This window comes from Gaeumannomyces tritici (genome assembly GCF_000145635.1).
Source record: "Gaeumannomyces tritici R3-111a-1 unplaced genomic scaffold supercont2.5, whole genome shotgun sequence".
NCBI lineage: Eukaryota > Fungi > Ascomycota > Sordariomycetes > Magnaporthales > Magnaporthaceae > Gaeumannomyces > Gaeumannomyces tritici.
The window spans coordinates 558,750-575,090 of NW_008804549.1; the positions used below are offsets into that span (position 1 = coordinate 558,750).

General features: G+C 60.1%; 6 protein-coding genes and 2 non-coding genes across 8 annotated transcripts; 3 read left to right on the forward strand and 5 right to left on the reverse strand.

Annotated features, from left to right (window-relative positions):
* The first annotated feature begins 914 nt into the window (after window positions 1–914).
* Window positions 915–1,007, forward strand: GGTG_20182. The gene has a single exon. It is a non-coding gene; the product is annotated as a tRNA-Glu (tRNA).
* Window positions 1,008–1,010: 3 nt separating this feature from the next.
* On the forward strand, window positions 1,011–1,083 carry GGTG_20183. The gene has a single exon. It is a non-coding gene; the product is annotated as a tRNA-Lys (tRNA).
* Window positions 1,084–1,301: 218 nt separating this feature from the next.
* GGTG_09173 (hypothetical protein) lies at window positions 1,302–3,711 on the reverse strand. The gene is made up of 5 exons (XM_009227017.1): window positions 3,083–3,711; window positions 2,815–3,020; window positions 2,209–2,745; window positions 1,923–2,132; window positions 1,302–1,842 (listed from the first exon to the last, which is right to left on the reverse strand). Exons 1-5 carry the CDS (start codon window positions 3,097–3,099, stop codon window positions 1,364–1,366), a joined length of 1,449 nt encoding a protein of 482 aa, XP_009225281.1. The 5' UTR covers window positions 3,100–3,711; the 3' UTR covers window positions 1,302–1,363.
* Window positions 3,712–4,400: 689 nt separating this feature from the next.
* On the forward strand, window positions 4,401–5,948 carry GGTG_09174 (hypothetical protein; the record flags this gene model as incomplete). Its single annotated transcript, XM_009227018.1, has 2 exons — window positions 4,401–5,684; window positions 5,742–5,948. The coding sequence occupies 2 exons, from the start codon at window positions 4,401–4,403 to the stop codon at window positions 5,946–5,948; spliced, it is 1,491 nt and encodes a 496-aa protein (XP_009225282.1).
* Window positions 5,949–6,308: 360 nt separating this feature from the next.
* On the reverse strand, window positions 6,309–7,245 carry GGTG_09175 (hypothetical protein; the record flags this gene model as incomplete). The annotated part of the gene is made up of 3 exons (XM_009227019.1): window positions 6,309–6,564; window positions 6,840–7,091; window positions 7,235–7,245. The coding sequence occupies 3 exons, from the start codon at window positions 7,243–7,245 to the stop codon at window positions 6,309–6,311; spliced, it is 519 nt and encodes a 172-aa protein (XP_009225283.1).
* Window positions 7,246–8,230: 985 nt separating this feature from the next.
* Window positions 8,231–12,471, reverse strand: GGTG_09176 (hypothetical protein). The gene has a single exon (XM_009227020.1). It carries the CDS (start codon window positions 12,243–12,245, stop codon window positions 9,405–9,407), a length of 2,841 nt encoding a protein of 946 aa, XP_009225284.1. The 5' UTR covers window positions 12,246–12,471; the 3' UTR covers window positions 8,231–9,404.
* An 863-nt stretch (window positions 12,472–13,334) lies between these two features.
* Window positions 13,335–14,111, reverse strand: GGTG_09177 (hypothetical protein; the record flags this gene model as incomplete). Its single annotated transcript, XM_009227021.1, has 2 exons — window positions 13,335–13,976; window positions 14,013–14,111. 2 exons carry the CDS (start codon window positions 14,109–14,111, stop codon window positions 13,335–13,337), a joined length of 741 nt encoding a protein of 246 aa, XP_009225285.1.
* Window positions 14,112–14,581: 470 nt separating this feature from the next.
* Window positions 14,582–16,177, reverse strand: GGTG_09178 (hypothetical protein; the record flags this gene model as incomplete). Its single annotated transcript, XM_009227022.1, has 5 exons — window positions 14,582–14,605; window positions 14,691–14,707; window positions 14,781–14,833; window positions 14,920–15,518; window positions 15,581–16,177. The coding sequence occupies 5 exons, from the start codon at window positions 16,175–16,177 to the stop codon at window positions 14,582–14,584; spliced, it is 1,290 nt and encodes a 429-aa protein (XP_009225286.1).
* Between the last annotated feature and the right edge of the window lie 164 nt (window positions 16,178–16,341).

Below are 16,341 nucleotides of genomic sequence, written 5' to 3' on the forward strand. Positions count from 1 at the left end.
CCCTTCCTCCTTTTCTGCCGGGCGGTCTCGCCCGTGCATCTGACGCTCCCCGCTTTCTGCCGGGCGGTCTCGCCCGTGCTCCTAACATAAATTTAACAGTAAATTTAATTGCTTTAAGATACAAGCCCCGCTTAAAGCACTAATTAAAGGCCAAAACACCAAGCCAAATTTCGCGATAGTTAACGATAAAATTAATTAAATTAATTGCAACAACGTCGCCGCCACCAATTTGCATTAATCGCTTTAATTGCTTTAATGGCTTTAAGCAATTAAACAAGCAAATCCAATTACGTTTTTTTTATTTAAATTTTTAACGTTTAAAGCGTAATTTCCGGGGGAAACCCCCTGGACCCCCCTTTTTTTTGCAAAAGGCTTTTTTCCTGCGGAAAGCTTTTTTTTTTGCGAAAGGCTTTTTTTTTGCGAAGGGCTTTTTTTTTGCAAAGGGCTACCATTACGACCCCTTCCCCCGCCGCATTGTTTAGCATTAAAATTAACCAATTTCGAACCGGAATGGCTGGATTTTCGTGCGGGAATTGGTCGAAAGCTATTTAAAGTGCGAATTGTATCCTAAATAGGAAAAACCTTTGTTAGCATTTTTGTTAAATTACCCAGGTAAAGAATAGCTACGCCCTCCGCGCACCAAAACCCTGCTTCCACCTGCTTACCTCCCCTCGCTGCGCTCCGTCCGGTAAGTGGCGGTGTCAGCAGGGTTTTGGTGCACGTCGGGCTTCGCTGAACAAGCCTTTATCCGGGGAACTCCACTCCCACGCCCCATCCGTCAGTTCCCGTCTGCACGTCATGCTCGCACGAGTCGCTCCCATATCTTGAGTTGGATTTTGCCCAACCCTAAACCACGCAAGGGCGTGCGCACATATAAACCCGCGCCAGGGACGGTTCGGCAACAAAAGCGATCATCCGATATGGTGTAGTGGTTAACATCCGGCACTCTCAACCGACTTCCCGTCCTGAGTCCTGCCGAGCCCGGGGTTCGATTCCCCGTATCGGAGTTCGCCCGGTTAGCTCAATCGGTAGAGCGTGAGACTCTTAATCTCAAGGTTGCGGGTTCGACCCCCGCATCGGGCTCAATTCCCGGTGCGCCTGTAATGCAGGCCATCAACCTCTCTTTTTCCCTTTCTGTTTTTCTTCTTTTTTTTCTTAGTTCGTTCATACTTACTAAGGTGGCAGGTAAACAACTGTCGCGGACGTCTTTTTGTTAGCGTGTTAAATTGCTCCGCATTCGCGCGACGACGGGCGACCTTTGGGTGGATTGAAATATTTACCATTCCTTCCAACACCTTTCTCTCCGTCGTCCATCCACCCCACGTTAAAAGTTATATTCTGTGGCCCTGCCACTTCCACTAACCTACTTCCCCTGTCCCGGCCTCGATCCCTCCATTTCTGTTATAGCAGGCACTCCGTCGCTGTCCGTCTTCTTTTCACTACCACCGGCCCTGTCCACCGACTCGGCCTCGGCGTCCTTCCCGCGGCCCAGGACCTCCTCGAACCCAAACAGCTCGTTCATGGCCTCGAGGCTCAGGCCCTTGGTCTCGGGGATGAAGAACCAGACGAAGATGACCATCAGAAAGCACCAGGTCGAGAAGAAGACGTAGGTGCCGTAGCCGCCCGGCCCGAGCTCCTCCAGCATGGGCGGGACGGCGCGGCTGACGACAAAGTTGAAGAGCCACTGCGTCGCGGCGGCGAAGGACACGTAGATCCAGCACACGGGGCCCCAGCCGAACTGGAACATGGACGCGAACAGGAACACGCAGATGAGCGCCACCCAGCCCGCGCCGCCGGGCGGGCCGCTGCTTTCGGTGGGGCGGGCGACGGCGATGAAGATGGCTATTTTGGGAGAGACATGGTTAGACGTGATCAGGCGTGCTTACGGGACTGGCAGTGCACAGAGTGAGTGTCTTGCTCACTGATGTACAGCATGGTCGCGCCCATGCCGATGCCGGTCCACAAAAGCGATCGGCGGCGGCCGAGGGAGTCGGCAACGAAGATGAGGAAGATGACGACGGCGATTAGCTTGACCAGTCCATAGATGCCTGTCGCGAACAGCTCATTATTTGCGCCCATCACGCCTAGCGACGCAAAGATGCGAGGTGCGTAGTAGTTGATGGCGTTGGTTCCTACACAGGGCAAGCCTTGTTAGCACAACACCAGCTGTGTCTGTGGGCACTCTCTGTGGGCACGTGAGCAACGCACCGGTCATCTGCTGGAAAAACATTAGGGTGATGGAGATGAGCGCCCGCTTGCGGTTGGCCGGGATGGTCCACATCTCCTTCGTCAGGCCGCGCCACCCGGCGCCGTCCAGGAGCGCGTTCTCGGACTCGATGGCGTGCCGGATCTCGGCAAACTCCTTGGCCACGTACGGGTGCTCGATGGGCAGGCCGTGGATGCGCACCAGCACCTCCTGGGCCTCCTCCCAGCGGTCCTGCTTGGCCAGGTGGCGTGGGCTCTCGTTGCAGAGGTACATGGAGACCATGATGAGCCCCGGCGGCACGCCCAGGATCACGAGCGGGATCATGTAGCGCGCCGTGCCCGAGACGTGCAGGAGGCAGCCGTAGTTGATCCAGTACGCGATGAAGATGCCGAAAACTATGAAGAGCTGGTAGATGCCCGTCAGGCCGCCTCGGATGGCACGCGGCGCGTTCTCGGCGATGTAGAGCGGGTTGACCATGGACGCGAAGCCGGTGCCGAAGCCGCTGACGAAACGGCCGATGTACATGGGAGCGAGGTGGCCTGGATGGGAGTCAGTCGCCAGCCAACTTGATTCTTCCTTCCTTGGCCGCCAAGGGGGAAGGAACTCACCGGAAGCGGTGGCTTGGAGGATTACGCCGATGATGCTGATGCCACCAGCCGCCCAGATGAGCACCGGGCGGCGGCCCCAGCGGTCGGCAGTCTGGGCGGCGAGGAGCGCCCCGATGAAGCAGCCGGCCTGTGACGTGGACACGATGTTGGCGCTGAGGTTGGCCCTCTCAAGATCACTGACGTGTCTGCCCGTGAGCTGGTAAAGCCTGGGGAGGGGGAAGCCGTGTTAGCGAGTCCTTGTGGTGGTGGCGCCTTGCGACAAACTCACTCCTTGAACTCGTCCATGCGGACGACGCCCCCGATGACACCCGTGTCGATGCCGAAAATAAGCCCGCAGAAGCATGCCTGCGAGGATGTGGATGTGTTAGTGATTCGGTCATACGTACGTTCTTTGGGGAACTGTCTCGCACCGAGCAGGCCAGCGCATAGACTCTCCAGCCGTAGATCTCGGGAGGGTCCTCGCGCATCGCGTCGTTCTTGACGACGCGCTGCAGAAAAGAAGACATGACTACAGATGGTTGCGCAGGGCGCTAGAGTAGGCAGCCAAATAGTAGACAGTCAAAGGGAATGGCCACTTGCAAGCGAGCAAGAAAGCCCATGAGGATCGACGTCGGCGACAGTGAGATGAGGCAGGCGATGGCGCGGATTTTATATCCGCTAGCGAGAGGTGAGGTCCAGACATCTCGGCATGCCTAGAGAACATAAACTCAAGGCGAACCTCCTTTCTGCCGAGAGCCGAGCAGGCTACCCCATGGGGACAAGGAGAAGCATTTGGTGGAATGGCGTGCCCTCGAGGGTGAGGGGGCCCGTCAAACTGGTAGTGATGCCCAAGACTCGCCCAGGAGCCAAGCTGGCCAGAGACGGCCATGCAGTCGTCCTGACTGCAGTGGAATTCTGGGCATGGGGAGGGTTTAACCAAACCAACTAACGCGCCCAGTCCCAGCATCTCGACATGCCGCCAGCCAAGCTGGACGAATGTCGCCCCACAAATGATGATGAACCTGGGCAGCGCGGCCAGCTTGGGTGTTCGTCGACGCCATCACGTCTCCGCACCTTGGCCGTCCAGAGTCAGGCTTGGGAGACTCGAGATCAGTGTCGGTATCGCTTGCGCCAGCGTGTGGCAGCCACCTGGGCTGAGCCCCAAGCCGGGAAACTGTGGGTGATTTTGAGTCTAAATACGCCTACCGACCCACTTAGAGAGGCCTGGCGGTGTCTACACGGGTCCTGATGGGATCAATACTAGAGGCAACATGAAAGGTATGAAAATGCCCAAGAACAAAATTCTATCATCCCAACGCAAGCAGAGGATAGCAAAATCAACACAAGAAGACGTATCCAAACAACCGGGCCGGGCCATGACGATTGACGGTGCTGCCCCACTGAGCTTCGGTGGCCGCCGGCGACTTCGGCGAGAAGTCCGCGTGGGCCTGTGACCTGTGGCTGCCAGACTGATACCGTCGAGCCATGCACTCTGCTGCGAGTACATAGGTAGCATGTAGGAAGTTGTCGTCAAAACCATATCGTTGCAACTGACGGGCCCGACTGATCTTCCACAAAGACACAAAACCCACCAACCTGCACTCGAGATGGCGTCACTCAACGACCCTCCACCCCTGGACCTGGCCGCCACCCTGGCCGCGCTCCCACCCCTGACTGCCAGCAACCCGCGCGCCGAGATCCGCAAGGTCCTCGCATCGGGCGGCTCCAAGATCCCCATCCTCGTGGTCCTGGACGACGACCCGACCGGCACGCAGACGTGTCACGGCATCCCCGTCCTGGCCGTTTGGAACGAGGCCGCCCTCGCCGCCGAGTTTCGCCGCACCGGGCCCGGCTCCGGCTTCTTCATCCTGACCAACAGCCGCGCCCTGCACCCCGCGCCGGCGCGCGACCTCATCACCGAAATCTGCACCAACCTCTTGGCCGCGGCCGCGTCCGCCGGCGGCGTCTCCTTCGAGGTCGTCCTGCGCGGCGACTCGACCCTGCGCGGCCACTTCCCGCTCGAGTGCGACGCCGCCTCGGCCGTCCTCGGCAGGCCCGACGCCACCGTCCTCTGCCCCTTCTTCCTCCAGGGCGGGCGCTACACCCTCGCGGGGGTCCACTACGTCGCCTCCGAGGACGGGGCGACGCTGGTGCCCGCGGCCCAGACGCCCTTTGCGCGCGACGCCACCTTTGGCTACGCAAACTCGGACCTGCGCGAGTACGTGGCCGAGAAGAGCGCCGGCGCCGTCCCGCGCGGCCGCGTCGCCACCCTGGAGCTCGCGTCCGAGATCCGTGTGCCCGACGGCGTGGACCGCGTGCTGCAGAGGCTGCTGTCGCTGCCCCGCGGCGGCGGCGACGTGATTATCGTCAACGCGGCCGCCGAGGAGGACGTCGACGTGGCCGTTTTGGCGCTGCTGCGCGCCGCGGCCGAGCACGGACGGCGGTACCTGTTCCGGACGGGCGCGGCCTTTGTGTCCTCACGCCTGGGCATCTCGCCCATCCCGCCCGTGACGGCGGCGCAGCTTGGGTTTGCGAGGGGCGGCGCAGGTGGGCTGGTGATTGCGGGCTCGTACGTGCCCAAGACGACGGCGCAGCTCGAGGCGCTGACGCGGCGGAGCGGGGATGCCCTGACGACAATCGTGTTGGACGTCGAGAAGTTGCTGGAGGACAAGGGCTTTACAAGCAAAAGCGTGTCGGGGGAGGTGAGGAGGGCGATCGAGCAGGCCGAGAGGGAGATCACTAGGGGCCAGGACGTGCTGGTAATGACCAGTCGGAAGCTGATCGTCGGGTCGGACGCGGCGAGGAGTCTGGACATTGGGTCGATGGTCGCCGCGGCGCCGGTGTCGTTCCTGGTCAATCTCGACACGAGGCCGCGATACATAATTGCAAAGGTCAGTATGTCTGCGTCTCATGTCACTAGAGGGGCCGCCCGCTAACACAGCCGTCAGGGAGGCATCACTTCGTCCGACATGGCCACAAAGGGTCTGCGGTTCAAGCGGGCCGAGATCGTGGGCCAGGCGGCCGCGGGCGTGCCGCTGTGGAGGTGCGACGAGCCCGAGTCGAAGTGGGCGGGGATCCCATATGTGGTTTTCCCTGGCAATGTTGGTGGGACAGATACACTGTTCGATGTGGTTTCGGGCTGGAGGGTATCATGACGCTGTCCCAAGTAACTCCATTTCTAGGACATGATTTTCTAAGACAGAGACAGATCAATGCAGGGAACCTCTCGCGACGTCCCCAATCACTTCTACGTCAGGATGGCGAGGACGGCAAACCAAGAAGATGATGATGATGATGATGATGTGTGTGTGTGTGTGTGTGTGTGTGTGTGTGTGTGTGTGTGTTTTTTTTTAAATCACGATGCTGCCGGCATACAGGGCCCATTGCCGCCCTTTCATCAATCCTGTAGCTATCAAAAGTCCCCGCTCGTGGCCATGCCCGTGTGGACGAGTTCTCCTACAAAGAAGCAGTGCGTGTAGTAGATTGGTGACGTGATGAATATATTCCTATATCAGCTAGGAAACATGGTCTTCCTCTTCGGATTCGTCGTCCCATGTGACAGCAGCTGCCTTTTTGCCCTTGTCGGTGGACAGTTGGTCGTGCTGCGGAATGCCTTTCGACTTATCCCAACAGAGCTCCTGTGTAAATGTTTGACATATCGCTTGATGCAGGGTAGGAAACCCCAGGCCGGGCCGGCCTGCGCGGTAGGGGACGGCCGGTGAGGTCGATGGTTGATGGAGGGAGGCTCTGATGAAGATGGTGAGAGGGGGACTGGGAATAGAGCATTCGTATCAGCCATCCCAGGAAGGGGCCTCGACAAATCCCATGAGCTGTCGACGTGCGGCGCATTGCCCGCGATGAAGGTCGTGAGGGAGAAACATTTGTCGCTACGCCCTTGCTCGGGGGGCTCCGGGCGTCACTCATCGTCAGCCGCGCCGGACTGGCGCTCGCGAAAGCCCATCAGATTCCAAGGGAGGTGTGTGAGGTATCCCTGTAGGCGATACCAGAATAGGAAAGTGGCACATCGGGGTGGGTCGTGCACTCACGTGCCTGGGCCCCACCTCTGGTCACCGTGCTGCGTCCACATGACGGGCATCATGGACACCTGCCATACCTTCTCGCCCTGCGCCGCGGACTCGGTGAAGCAGCATGCCAAGATGCCGTCCCTCCCCGCGAGATATCCGTATCTCGTGTTGGCTTTGTTGCACGCGTGTGCCAACTGCCGCAGCGGCCACCTGTGCTTGCTCTTGTCAGGGGGGCGGCGGGTTTCGGCACCTCGTCCAGCCGCGGCCTTGGCACTGCGGCCCCTTCAGCCGCGGATCGGAGGTGGGTGATAACGCGTATCCGGCTCCGAGCCACCGCGGGCTCGAGTCTTGGCAAATTCGCTGATGTGGCAGCATCGGCGAGGGCGGCACGCGCAAAGCGGCCGGGTCCAATGCACTTGCTGTGCATCAAACGCGCCTCGCGCTCAATTTGGGAGCCGATGGCTTGGCGCAAGACAGACCTCCCCCACCCGCTACGGCGAGGACCTTCCGGTCCCCGTCCAGCCTCGGCGTAAGAGCGGCAGCGCCTGTATCGGTTCTGCCATTGCCGGCGGCCGAATAGTGCAGGCCATAGCGAGCTGAGGGACGGGTGGTGACGGAAGAGACATGGAGGTTTTCCCAAACCAGGAGGTTGATGAGAGCCCGAATCCGCGTTATGCCAACGTCGGGAATAGCTATACCACCATGCGCCCACCAAATAGCTTGCATCAGCGGGAGGTCGATGTTGAAAGGAAATCCCCGAGGCAAAGGACGACACAGACGACACAGACGACACAGCCAGCCCCGTCAATCACATTGGAGTCATGGCGATAGTTCGTTGTCGCCAATGGAGCAGCACAAGTCTCCCCGGCTCTGGCTGGTTGCTGATCGGCCGCCGTCGGTCTTCTTTTCCGCCGTTGCCCGCCCTCACTCGGACGCGTCCTGCTCGGCGTCGGAATACAATCACACCGTGTCGATGGGTCGGAAGCATTCGATTCCCATAGTATCTGCTTGCACTCGCTCAGGACTACGTCCGCCCTCTCGGTCACTGGGTAGGGCGCCTTGGGCGGCGTTCGGCGTGAGCCAGCCAGTGCGAAGTTGCTGGCTGTGAAGATCTGCCTCCATGCAGATTGGGCAGTACGTTTTTGGCAGGTGTGGCGCGAGCCCGGTTCGACCGTATCCACTGTTTGACGGCGCGGCAGTCGACTTCAAACCACCAACGTTAGCTTCAAGAAACCGCCATCGCGGAAAACCAGGTCCTTACTGGAGTGCTGACCACTGTGGCTGGATGGGGGTGAACACCAGGAAGTGCCCACCCTAAGGTGGGCGCGCAGGGCGGCAGCATCCGTCACCATTCGATAGAGGCTCCCCCGGTGGCCGGGCGCGAACTGGCGAGGCGCGTGCGGACAGGGCTAGCATCCCACCTGTCGCAAATCTGCAGGTCCATGAAGTCCTTTTCGAACCAAGCCCAGCCTCGGGAAACCATGTCCGCGTGTTCAGCGGGCAATCGTTTACCGATAACGTGTGGGCCGCCGAAATAAACGTCCTGTACGTATGTAACTTGCAGGAACTGTCGCCTCAGATAAAGTCGGACCTCCCACGATCCAGCTGCGCGACATGCACGTGCGAGATTTCGTGGGTTTCGGCGTTGGGGGAATCTGTACAAGTAGTCGCGCGAGGTCACATCATCGTCAGGGACAGCCGGCGAATGCGAAAACGTCAAATGTGACCCATAGCAGAGCAGGGCGATTTATATGCGTTGAAGCATTTCTGTGGGGGATGAAGAGCCACCTACGCAAGTGACTGTGGGACGGGAAGCAGCGTGCGGCACCGACGCGGCTGGAAAGGCTGGAACGGCTGGAAAGTCGAATTCGGACTTCTATATATTGGCCGAAGGGTGTGAACGAGGTTTGTTTTCTGTCGGGTCGAATGGCTCTCAGCTGCAGGAAAATAACAGGTGCAGGTCAAGTTAGGGTCAGGTCCTATATATGGAGGAAAGGAACAGGGCACGGGAAGAGGAGGAAAGAAAAGAGCACGCCGCCGCAGTCGGGGCAATAAGGTTGTACGTCAAAATGTATATAGAAGGGGCTAGGTCATGCTCTTTGTGAAGAGGTAGCGCTGTGGTGATGTATCGGGTGAGGGCCAGGGAGGGATTTGGGTAGGAAGGGGAAAAGTCCAGCGGTATATACATGGCTGGGAATTTACGACACCGCACCCTCGCGTAGGACAAGCAGGGAGTAGTGCGGAGCGGCGAGAGAATCAGATTTGCAGCGTCACATGGAAGCATTGGGAGTGTCAAACGATGAAAAAGAGTCGCTTTCCGTTGCGTGGTGGTAGAGGCACCACCGCAAGGCATCTACCCGCTGCTGATATCCAACACTAGCCTTGGCGTTACATGGCTGTCTCGCTGTATGGGCATCAGAAGCATCAAGCAAGGCCGGCACACTGCATACGTATCACACCGCCGGGAAGCCGCAGAGAAAATCAGATCATTTAATTGCTCAAACGCCGCGTGGAAACCCAAGGAAACCCAAAGAAGGCATCATACAGACACCCAAACACCGCTGGGCGTCAACTCAATCATCAAGCTCAGTCATCTTCGGCAAAGGTCCCCCGGTGCGGCAGCTGCGACTCAAACGAGCCGTTCTCCTTGCGCATGTGGCGGTCGAAGCTCTGGGTCGACATCTGCACCTTCTCAAACAGGCTCCTGTCCAGCACGGGCGGGCCCGGAGGCCTCTCGCCCCTGGCGCGCGCCTCCTCGGCCAGCTGCGAGTACGAGTGCAGAGCCAGGCTGGAGGCGATCTGGAAGGCGGAGCGGATCTGGCGGCCGTTCCAGCAGCCCGTGGAGCGGGCCAGGTCCTCGTAGTGCTTGGCCGCGAACTCGACGATGTCGGCCTCCTTGATGACGAGGGCCGGCTCGCCCGTCATGCGGCTGCGCTCGCTCTCGATCTTGCGCAGCTTGGCCACGTTGAGGCGGAAGATCTCGCGCGTCTGGGTCTTGTCGAGTGGCGGGTAGTAGAGCGACAGGTTGATGCGGGACTTGAAGGCCTCGTCGATGGCGCCGACGCGGTTGGTGGTCAGGAACAGCAGGCCGTTGTAGTACTCGAGCACGCGCAGGAAGACGGACACGAGCGCGTTGCGCTTCATGTCGTTCTTGGCCCTCTGCGACAGGAACACGTCGGCCTCATCCAGCAGCAGCACGCAGTCCCACAGGTGCGCGAGCCGGAATACGTTCTTGAGCGAGTTCTCGACCTCGCTCGGCGTCAGGCCCAGGTCGCCGCACGTGATAACGAAGAGCGGCTTCTTGTTCTCCATGGCCACCGCCTCGGCCGTCGCCGTCTTGCCCACGCCCGGCACGCCGTGTAGCAGCACCACCAGCCCGCGGCCCTTGCCCTGGATCACGTCCTGGCCGGGACCCTCGAGGGAGGCGTCGGCGTAGCGGCGCTCGAGCGCCTTCTTTTGGAAGTGTGACATGACCAGGCTGCGTACCACCTCCTTGTAGTCGCGCTGGATCTTCAGGTTCTCAAACACGCCTGGCTCGCGGCGGATGGGCTTGAGGAAGTTGAGGTCGATGGGCCAGAACTGACGCTCGCGCAGGGCGTAGGCAAACATGCGCCTGGGCAGCAGCACCAGGTCCTCCTCGCGCAGCTCGAGGTCCTTGGGGTTGGTCTCAAAGGTGCGCGAGCCGGCGGCGCGCATGCGCAGGAAGGTGTCGAGCGCCAGGTTCTCGCGCCGCTGCCGCATCTCGATGCCCTCCTTCTTCTGAACGATCTCCTCCTGCGCGTAGGCGAGCAGGCCGCGCGACCGGTCGACCCAGTGCCGGACCGGCATCTCGTCCGACTCGGCCTCGCACTCGACCGAGACGTGGTTCGACACGTTGTGGAAGCACGGCCGCCAGCTGGGCTGCTTGAGGTAGGCCTCGGCCAGGTCCACGATGACGTCGCTCTCGACGAACTCTGGGTGGAACATCTTGTCGTAGTTCTCGTCCAACAGAATCTCGTCGTCGATGAGCGTGTTCTCGTTGGGCGGGTTACGCGTGAGGGTCCAGGCGCTGTACTGCTGGTGGCGCTCGTCGACCTGCAGATACTTCATGAAATTGCGGCCCTGGTCCTTGAGCGACTCGATGAGCTTCTGGTGGTCGTGCCGGTACCGGATCGGGTACACCTGAAGCGACTCGATGGCGCGCTCGCCGACGAAGGAGTCGATCTTGAACACGTTGCGCACGGCGCCGAGGTTGGTGCCGTCGTGGTCGATGTAGTAGGCCGAGAGCTCGAACGTGTTGTCGTCCGACTGCATCAGGTCGTCGGCCCAGAAATCCCAGCCCGTCGTCTCCATGAAGGACACCTTGGGGTCGGGCACCCGCACGCGGTAGATGCGCCAGACCTCGTGGTACCGACCGCCGGGGTCGCCGCCCGTGGGCATGTAGACGAGGTCGCCGGGCCTGTACAGGGACCAGAGGTCCTCGAACTTGACCGTGCTCGCCGTGTTGCCATCATATTGCTGGTACAGTGGCATGATCTCTTTGTCGACAAACTCGACATAGCAGCGCATGTCTGCCAGCGCCTCGGGGCTGTCCATGAGGCCCTCAAAGTCCTCGTCTTCGTCCGAGTCGACAGACTTGAGAGACACGTCGTCGGGAACCTCGACGTCATCTTCCGTCTCCTCGGCGTCATCGCCCTTGGCGGAAGCAATATCCTCGGCGGTGATGATGGTCTCGGGATCGGCATCCATCTCGACAGGAGTTTCCGGGGTCTCGGGCTCGTCGAGGTCCTCGTAGTCGCCCCACTTCTCCTCGAGCGCGGTCAGGATCTCGCGCATCTTGGGCTGGAAGTAGACGAGGGTCTGGAACGGCCTCATGAACGTGCGCGGTGTGGACCGCTTCTCCGTGTCGTTGGTGAGGGCAGTGAGGTGGCCCAGGACGGGCTGAGACTGGATGCGGACCCGCGCAATCTCGGACTCGGGCCCATAAACGGTCTCGGACTGCTTCTTGTCTCCCTTTCCCTCCTTGAGCCTCTCGGCGATGATCTCGTCGAGGTTGTCCTCCTCGAGGCCCTTGAAGAGCAGCAGGTTCCGCCGGCGGATGGCGGCGTCCTCGCGGCGACGGCGGCCCTGCTCCCGGCGGATCTGAGACTGGATGCCGGGGCCGGCCATCAGGACGTCGATGGCATAGTCGCGCTCGCCGACGGGCTGCAGGCGGTTCTTGAAGCCCTCAAAGTTGACCTTGCGGACCTGGGGGATCTTGGCCCTCCACTTGGCGGTGGTGCGACGGCGATCGTCAAATATCTGCTTGCGGCGCTCGGCCTCGCGGCGCATGGCAGACAGTTCCTCTTCGCCGGACGCCGACCGCCAGCGCGGGGCGGCAGACTGCGACTGTGACTTCTTCTTGGCCGCCTTGGCACGGGCCTGGTTTATTTGCTTGGTCCGGGCCATGGCTGGGGTTTGGTGAAAATGATCAAACTTTAGAAAGAATCGCAGAGAGAATGATGGAGTCTAGTCGTTGAAGCTCCGAGGAAGTGGATGAGTATGAGGACAAAGACAGCAAACCGATACCACGGGCGCAGGCCGCCCTTTTGTAAGTCCAACCAAGTGCCCCTTCTCGACTTCGTCTTCTCGCTCTTCCGGGCTCCGCCTGGCATGGATCGGCCGGGTCTGCCTGCAGCACCGTCCGGGGCAGCGGGGCTGTTGCCTGGCTGGTGTCTGTGCAGCTGAACAAGCCGCGAAACGGGCATGCACCAACCAGCCCCAGGGCAGCTAGGTAGGGGCCGGGAGGCTGCAGGCCAGCATAGCCCGAAAGAAGCCACTGACGGCGGCAAATGACTCACCGCCAGAAAGCTGACAGGAATGCGCTGGCCATTGTTCCATGCAGGGAATCCCGACGCGTCCAATGGCACGACCGTGGCGTTCGCTGTACCATCTCAGGCCAGTTTAATTCAGCAGGCACATTAGATAAGTTAGGATTGCAGAAGATTTGTTTCACGAAGTGGCTTGATAATAAAGCTACTTCATCCGAAGCCCCTCAATGGATGCCTATCGCTGCTGCCGCCGGGCTATTTCAGATGGCCACGGTGCCAAATGCGGAAGTGGTCAGAATGAGCAAAGATGGATGGATTCGGCTCAGAACTCAGACCCCTGGAGACCCATACACTTCCCCACTCCACTGCCGGCCCTTGTGGGCTGCGATCCCCCGCGTCTTCGTGCCGTTGTTCCGTGCTTTGGGGGCCTCCGGCGCAGGGCTTGTGTGGCCTGGTTCTGTCGCAGCGCCGTGGCGGCGGACTCAGCCACTCAACCCCACGCTCCTGCATGGCAGAAGCCAGGATGGGGCCAGTCTGCATCCGGAGGCACCCGCTCCAGTCCCATCGAGGTGCCGCCGCGTACCTTCCCTCTTGCGCTCTCCACGTGTTCTGTCTGGATGGACCGTCGCATTTTCTTATCTGTCCCACAAGAGGCTGCATGCTACTAGCCTCTGGTCTCGTTCGGGCGCCCTCCTCAGCCCTATTGTTTCTCGGCGCCTTCATCACATCACTCCTTGAACGCCAGAGCCCCGTTCCCTTCTACCTCCAACACCTTCCTTGTCGACTCCAGCGCCTCGACCTTGCGCATCAACCCGGCGTAGTGCGGGTGCGATTCTTCGCTGACTACTTTGAGCATCAAGGCGCCAATCCTCCAGAATACGTAGAGGTTGAAGTCAACCGCCGTGAAGTACCCATCTTTGCCGCCCCCGATGCCAAGATCGCCCTCTCGGATCCGCTGTTCGATCCTGGCGTACCCCTCGTTCAGAATTTCCATCCCGCGCTTCTTGAGTGCAGCGGCCGCGGCGGCCTCCCCTTCGGCGACGAGCCGGTACGGCCGCCAGATCTCGACCAGCCCGATCCCGTGCACCGTGCCTGCCAGCCACGCCATCCACTCGTACACTTTGGCACGTTCGACAGCGTTGCGTCCGAGCAGGCTGTTGGGGCCAGGGCCGGACGATGGTGTTGCCTGAGGCACAGTGTCGGCGAGCGAGGCGAGGTAGGTGATGACGGCGGGGACCTCGGTGATTATCGTAGAACGTCCCTCCTCCTCGATCCTCAGGGCGGGCACCAACCCGGTGGGGTTGATCTTGCGATATTCTTGGTGAGGCAGGCTGCCGTCTACGGCCTCGTAGCCGCCGGTATTCGCCGCCTTGGTCTGGTCGACATTGGCGAGGGCCATGCGGACCATGTGGACCGAGTCGTAGGGAGCGCCGAGGTAGGCTAGCAGCAGGTGTCCTGCCATGGCGACGGAGCCGTCGCCGCGGTAGAATGTGATCTTGGACATTGTGAAGGAGGGGATTGCTGAGGCGCTGCCTTGGTGGTTTGTTCCGAGAAAACTTGTAATGTTGCCTTCGCTGGTGAATGTCGCCTGCTTTTATCGTTAGACATCTTCCATGAAGTCGGGCCACAACGCTGACAAATTCTCGCGTCGGCCTCGCTCTGGTGAGATCAACCAACGTTGCTCGGACTCACCGTAAGAATCTGCTTTGAAATCAATCGGGTCAACGTTTGGTGCTGGGAGTATATCCGAAGCCTTGGCCAGCCACTCCACTGGCACTCGCAGCCTCGGAGTGAGGCGATCGTTCCAGTGAGTCGACTTCGATCTGTGGAACCCCAATATTCATAACAGTATGCACCGATTCTGGATGTAACAAGGATGTCAAATCCGAGCGTGATTTGCGAGCGCCTGTGATGCCCTCCTCTCCACTCCACCCACCAACATGACAGCGGCGGCGACGATCGCGATGCCAGCCCTTAGACACCAAAGTGGAATACCGACTAGAAAAAACAGATACAACCGAACTATTGCCACGAACCCAGTCCGTAGAATCCCAAAGGCTGTTCTGCCTTGCTCCGGCGGTACCAAATCCGGCGCGGGGACTGGTGGGGATGGTGGTGTTTTGGGGACGCTGGGCAGGCGACGTATAGTGGCTCTTTGTTCGGTGCGATCTACCAAGGTTGTTGCCGACGAGACTTTGGAGGTGGTCGATGCGGCAGACGGGCGTGCTAGGGAAGAGACTTCCGAAGGTGGTTGGCTAGCGGTAGTCGACGTGACCGGCTCCACGAACATGCTCGGAATGCCCAGCCGATACTTGGGCACTTTCTCGGCCGTCGACGGCGCTGCGAACGGCTGTCCGGCCATTGCAAGCCTCTTCAAGACGTCCTGTCTTTCGCTTTCGGGCGTCGGAGCCAGATACAGGAAAGGATCAGGACGCGACAACCTCGTGTGCGCCGCGGGGGCCACACCGGGCTCGCCTTGTTCTGCGCAAACGCTAGCCGCCTCTTGTTCTTGCTCGATCGCAAGAGCCTCTGTGGTAGGAGGAGCATGCGGCGGGGGCTGTATCTGTTCAAACGTCGCCTGCTGCGGCTCCGGGACCTCGGTCGGCCTGCTCCTCCAGTTTCTCTCCTGCATAGCGAGGTCCAGGCCCTCGGCCAGCTCGTCCAGCGGCATCCGATAGCCAGTGTACGTGCCGACATACGTGGTCCATACGTCCCCCGGCCGGTCACGCCGGGGCCCAAACGTCAGATTCCGTAGGCCGTTCACGAAGCGGTCGCGCTTGCTCCTCAAGGTCCCCTCCACTTTGGCGTGCATGTGGAAGGGCTGGCCGCCGTGCTCGAACGTGAAGGCAACATGCATGGTGTTGTTCCTCGCCGATTCGAGTTCATTCTCCGAGACGGTCCACTGGAGGGTCTGGGCATTCGTGCCATGTCAGAGTCTCGTTGGGCACGATGTTGACGGCAACAATGACTTACCTTGTAGTGCGTCCCGCCGACCGTTCGGGTCTTGGTGCGATTGGGCCTTTTAAGCCGTCCGGCGAACTCCCAGCGCGACCGAACGAGAGTTTCGGACTGCGAAGACTTGCCGACACCCCCAATCCCAAAACCAAATCCCTCCAAGCTTGGCTGGAATTTGGAGTCTTTGGTGACATGCTGCACGTGCTCGCGACCGAGGATTTGTTTTGGGCCGAACCAGTCGGTCATTTGGACTGGAACATCCTCCTCAGGGCCGCTGTCGCCATCCTTGGGCGGAATGTCCTCCAGCGTCACCTCCACAACGATGGACGCGAGCTTGTAGTCAACCTGCTGGTGCAAGCCGATTTCAAGATAGAGGATTCCCGCGGGCTTGTCGCCGTCTATGCAGCCCCATTGCGACTGGCGAAAGTTCCACTTCAGATCAACCTGGACTTTCCCAAACTCCGCGCCTCCCACTGAAGCCGGGCCGCGGATCCTGTCGTCGAATCGGTGGTAACTGTACGTGCCCCTCTTTCGATCCCAATCCGCCGTCTTGAGCTCGGGGCACGTCCTGTCCGGGCTAGTCAGAGAGGCCGAGGGCGGGGGAGAACAGTCCATCGGGGCAACGAACAAGGGATCGGGAAGATGGCGTTTGGACTGTTAGAAGATCGGGGCCAGAGACGGGGGTGAGCAGGGGAAAAAAATTCGGATAACGGATGCAGATGAAGAAAATCACAGGAGGGCGAAGCTCGATGTGGCCGACCCAGCCTCAATCGCCCACC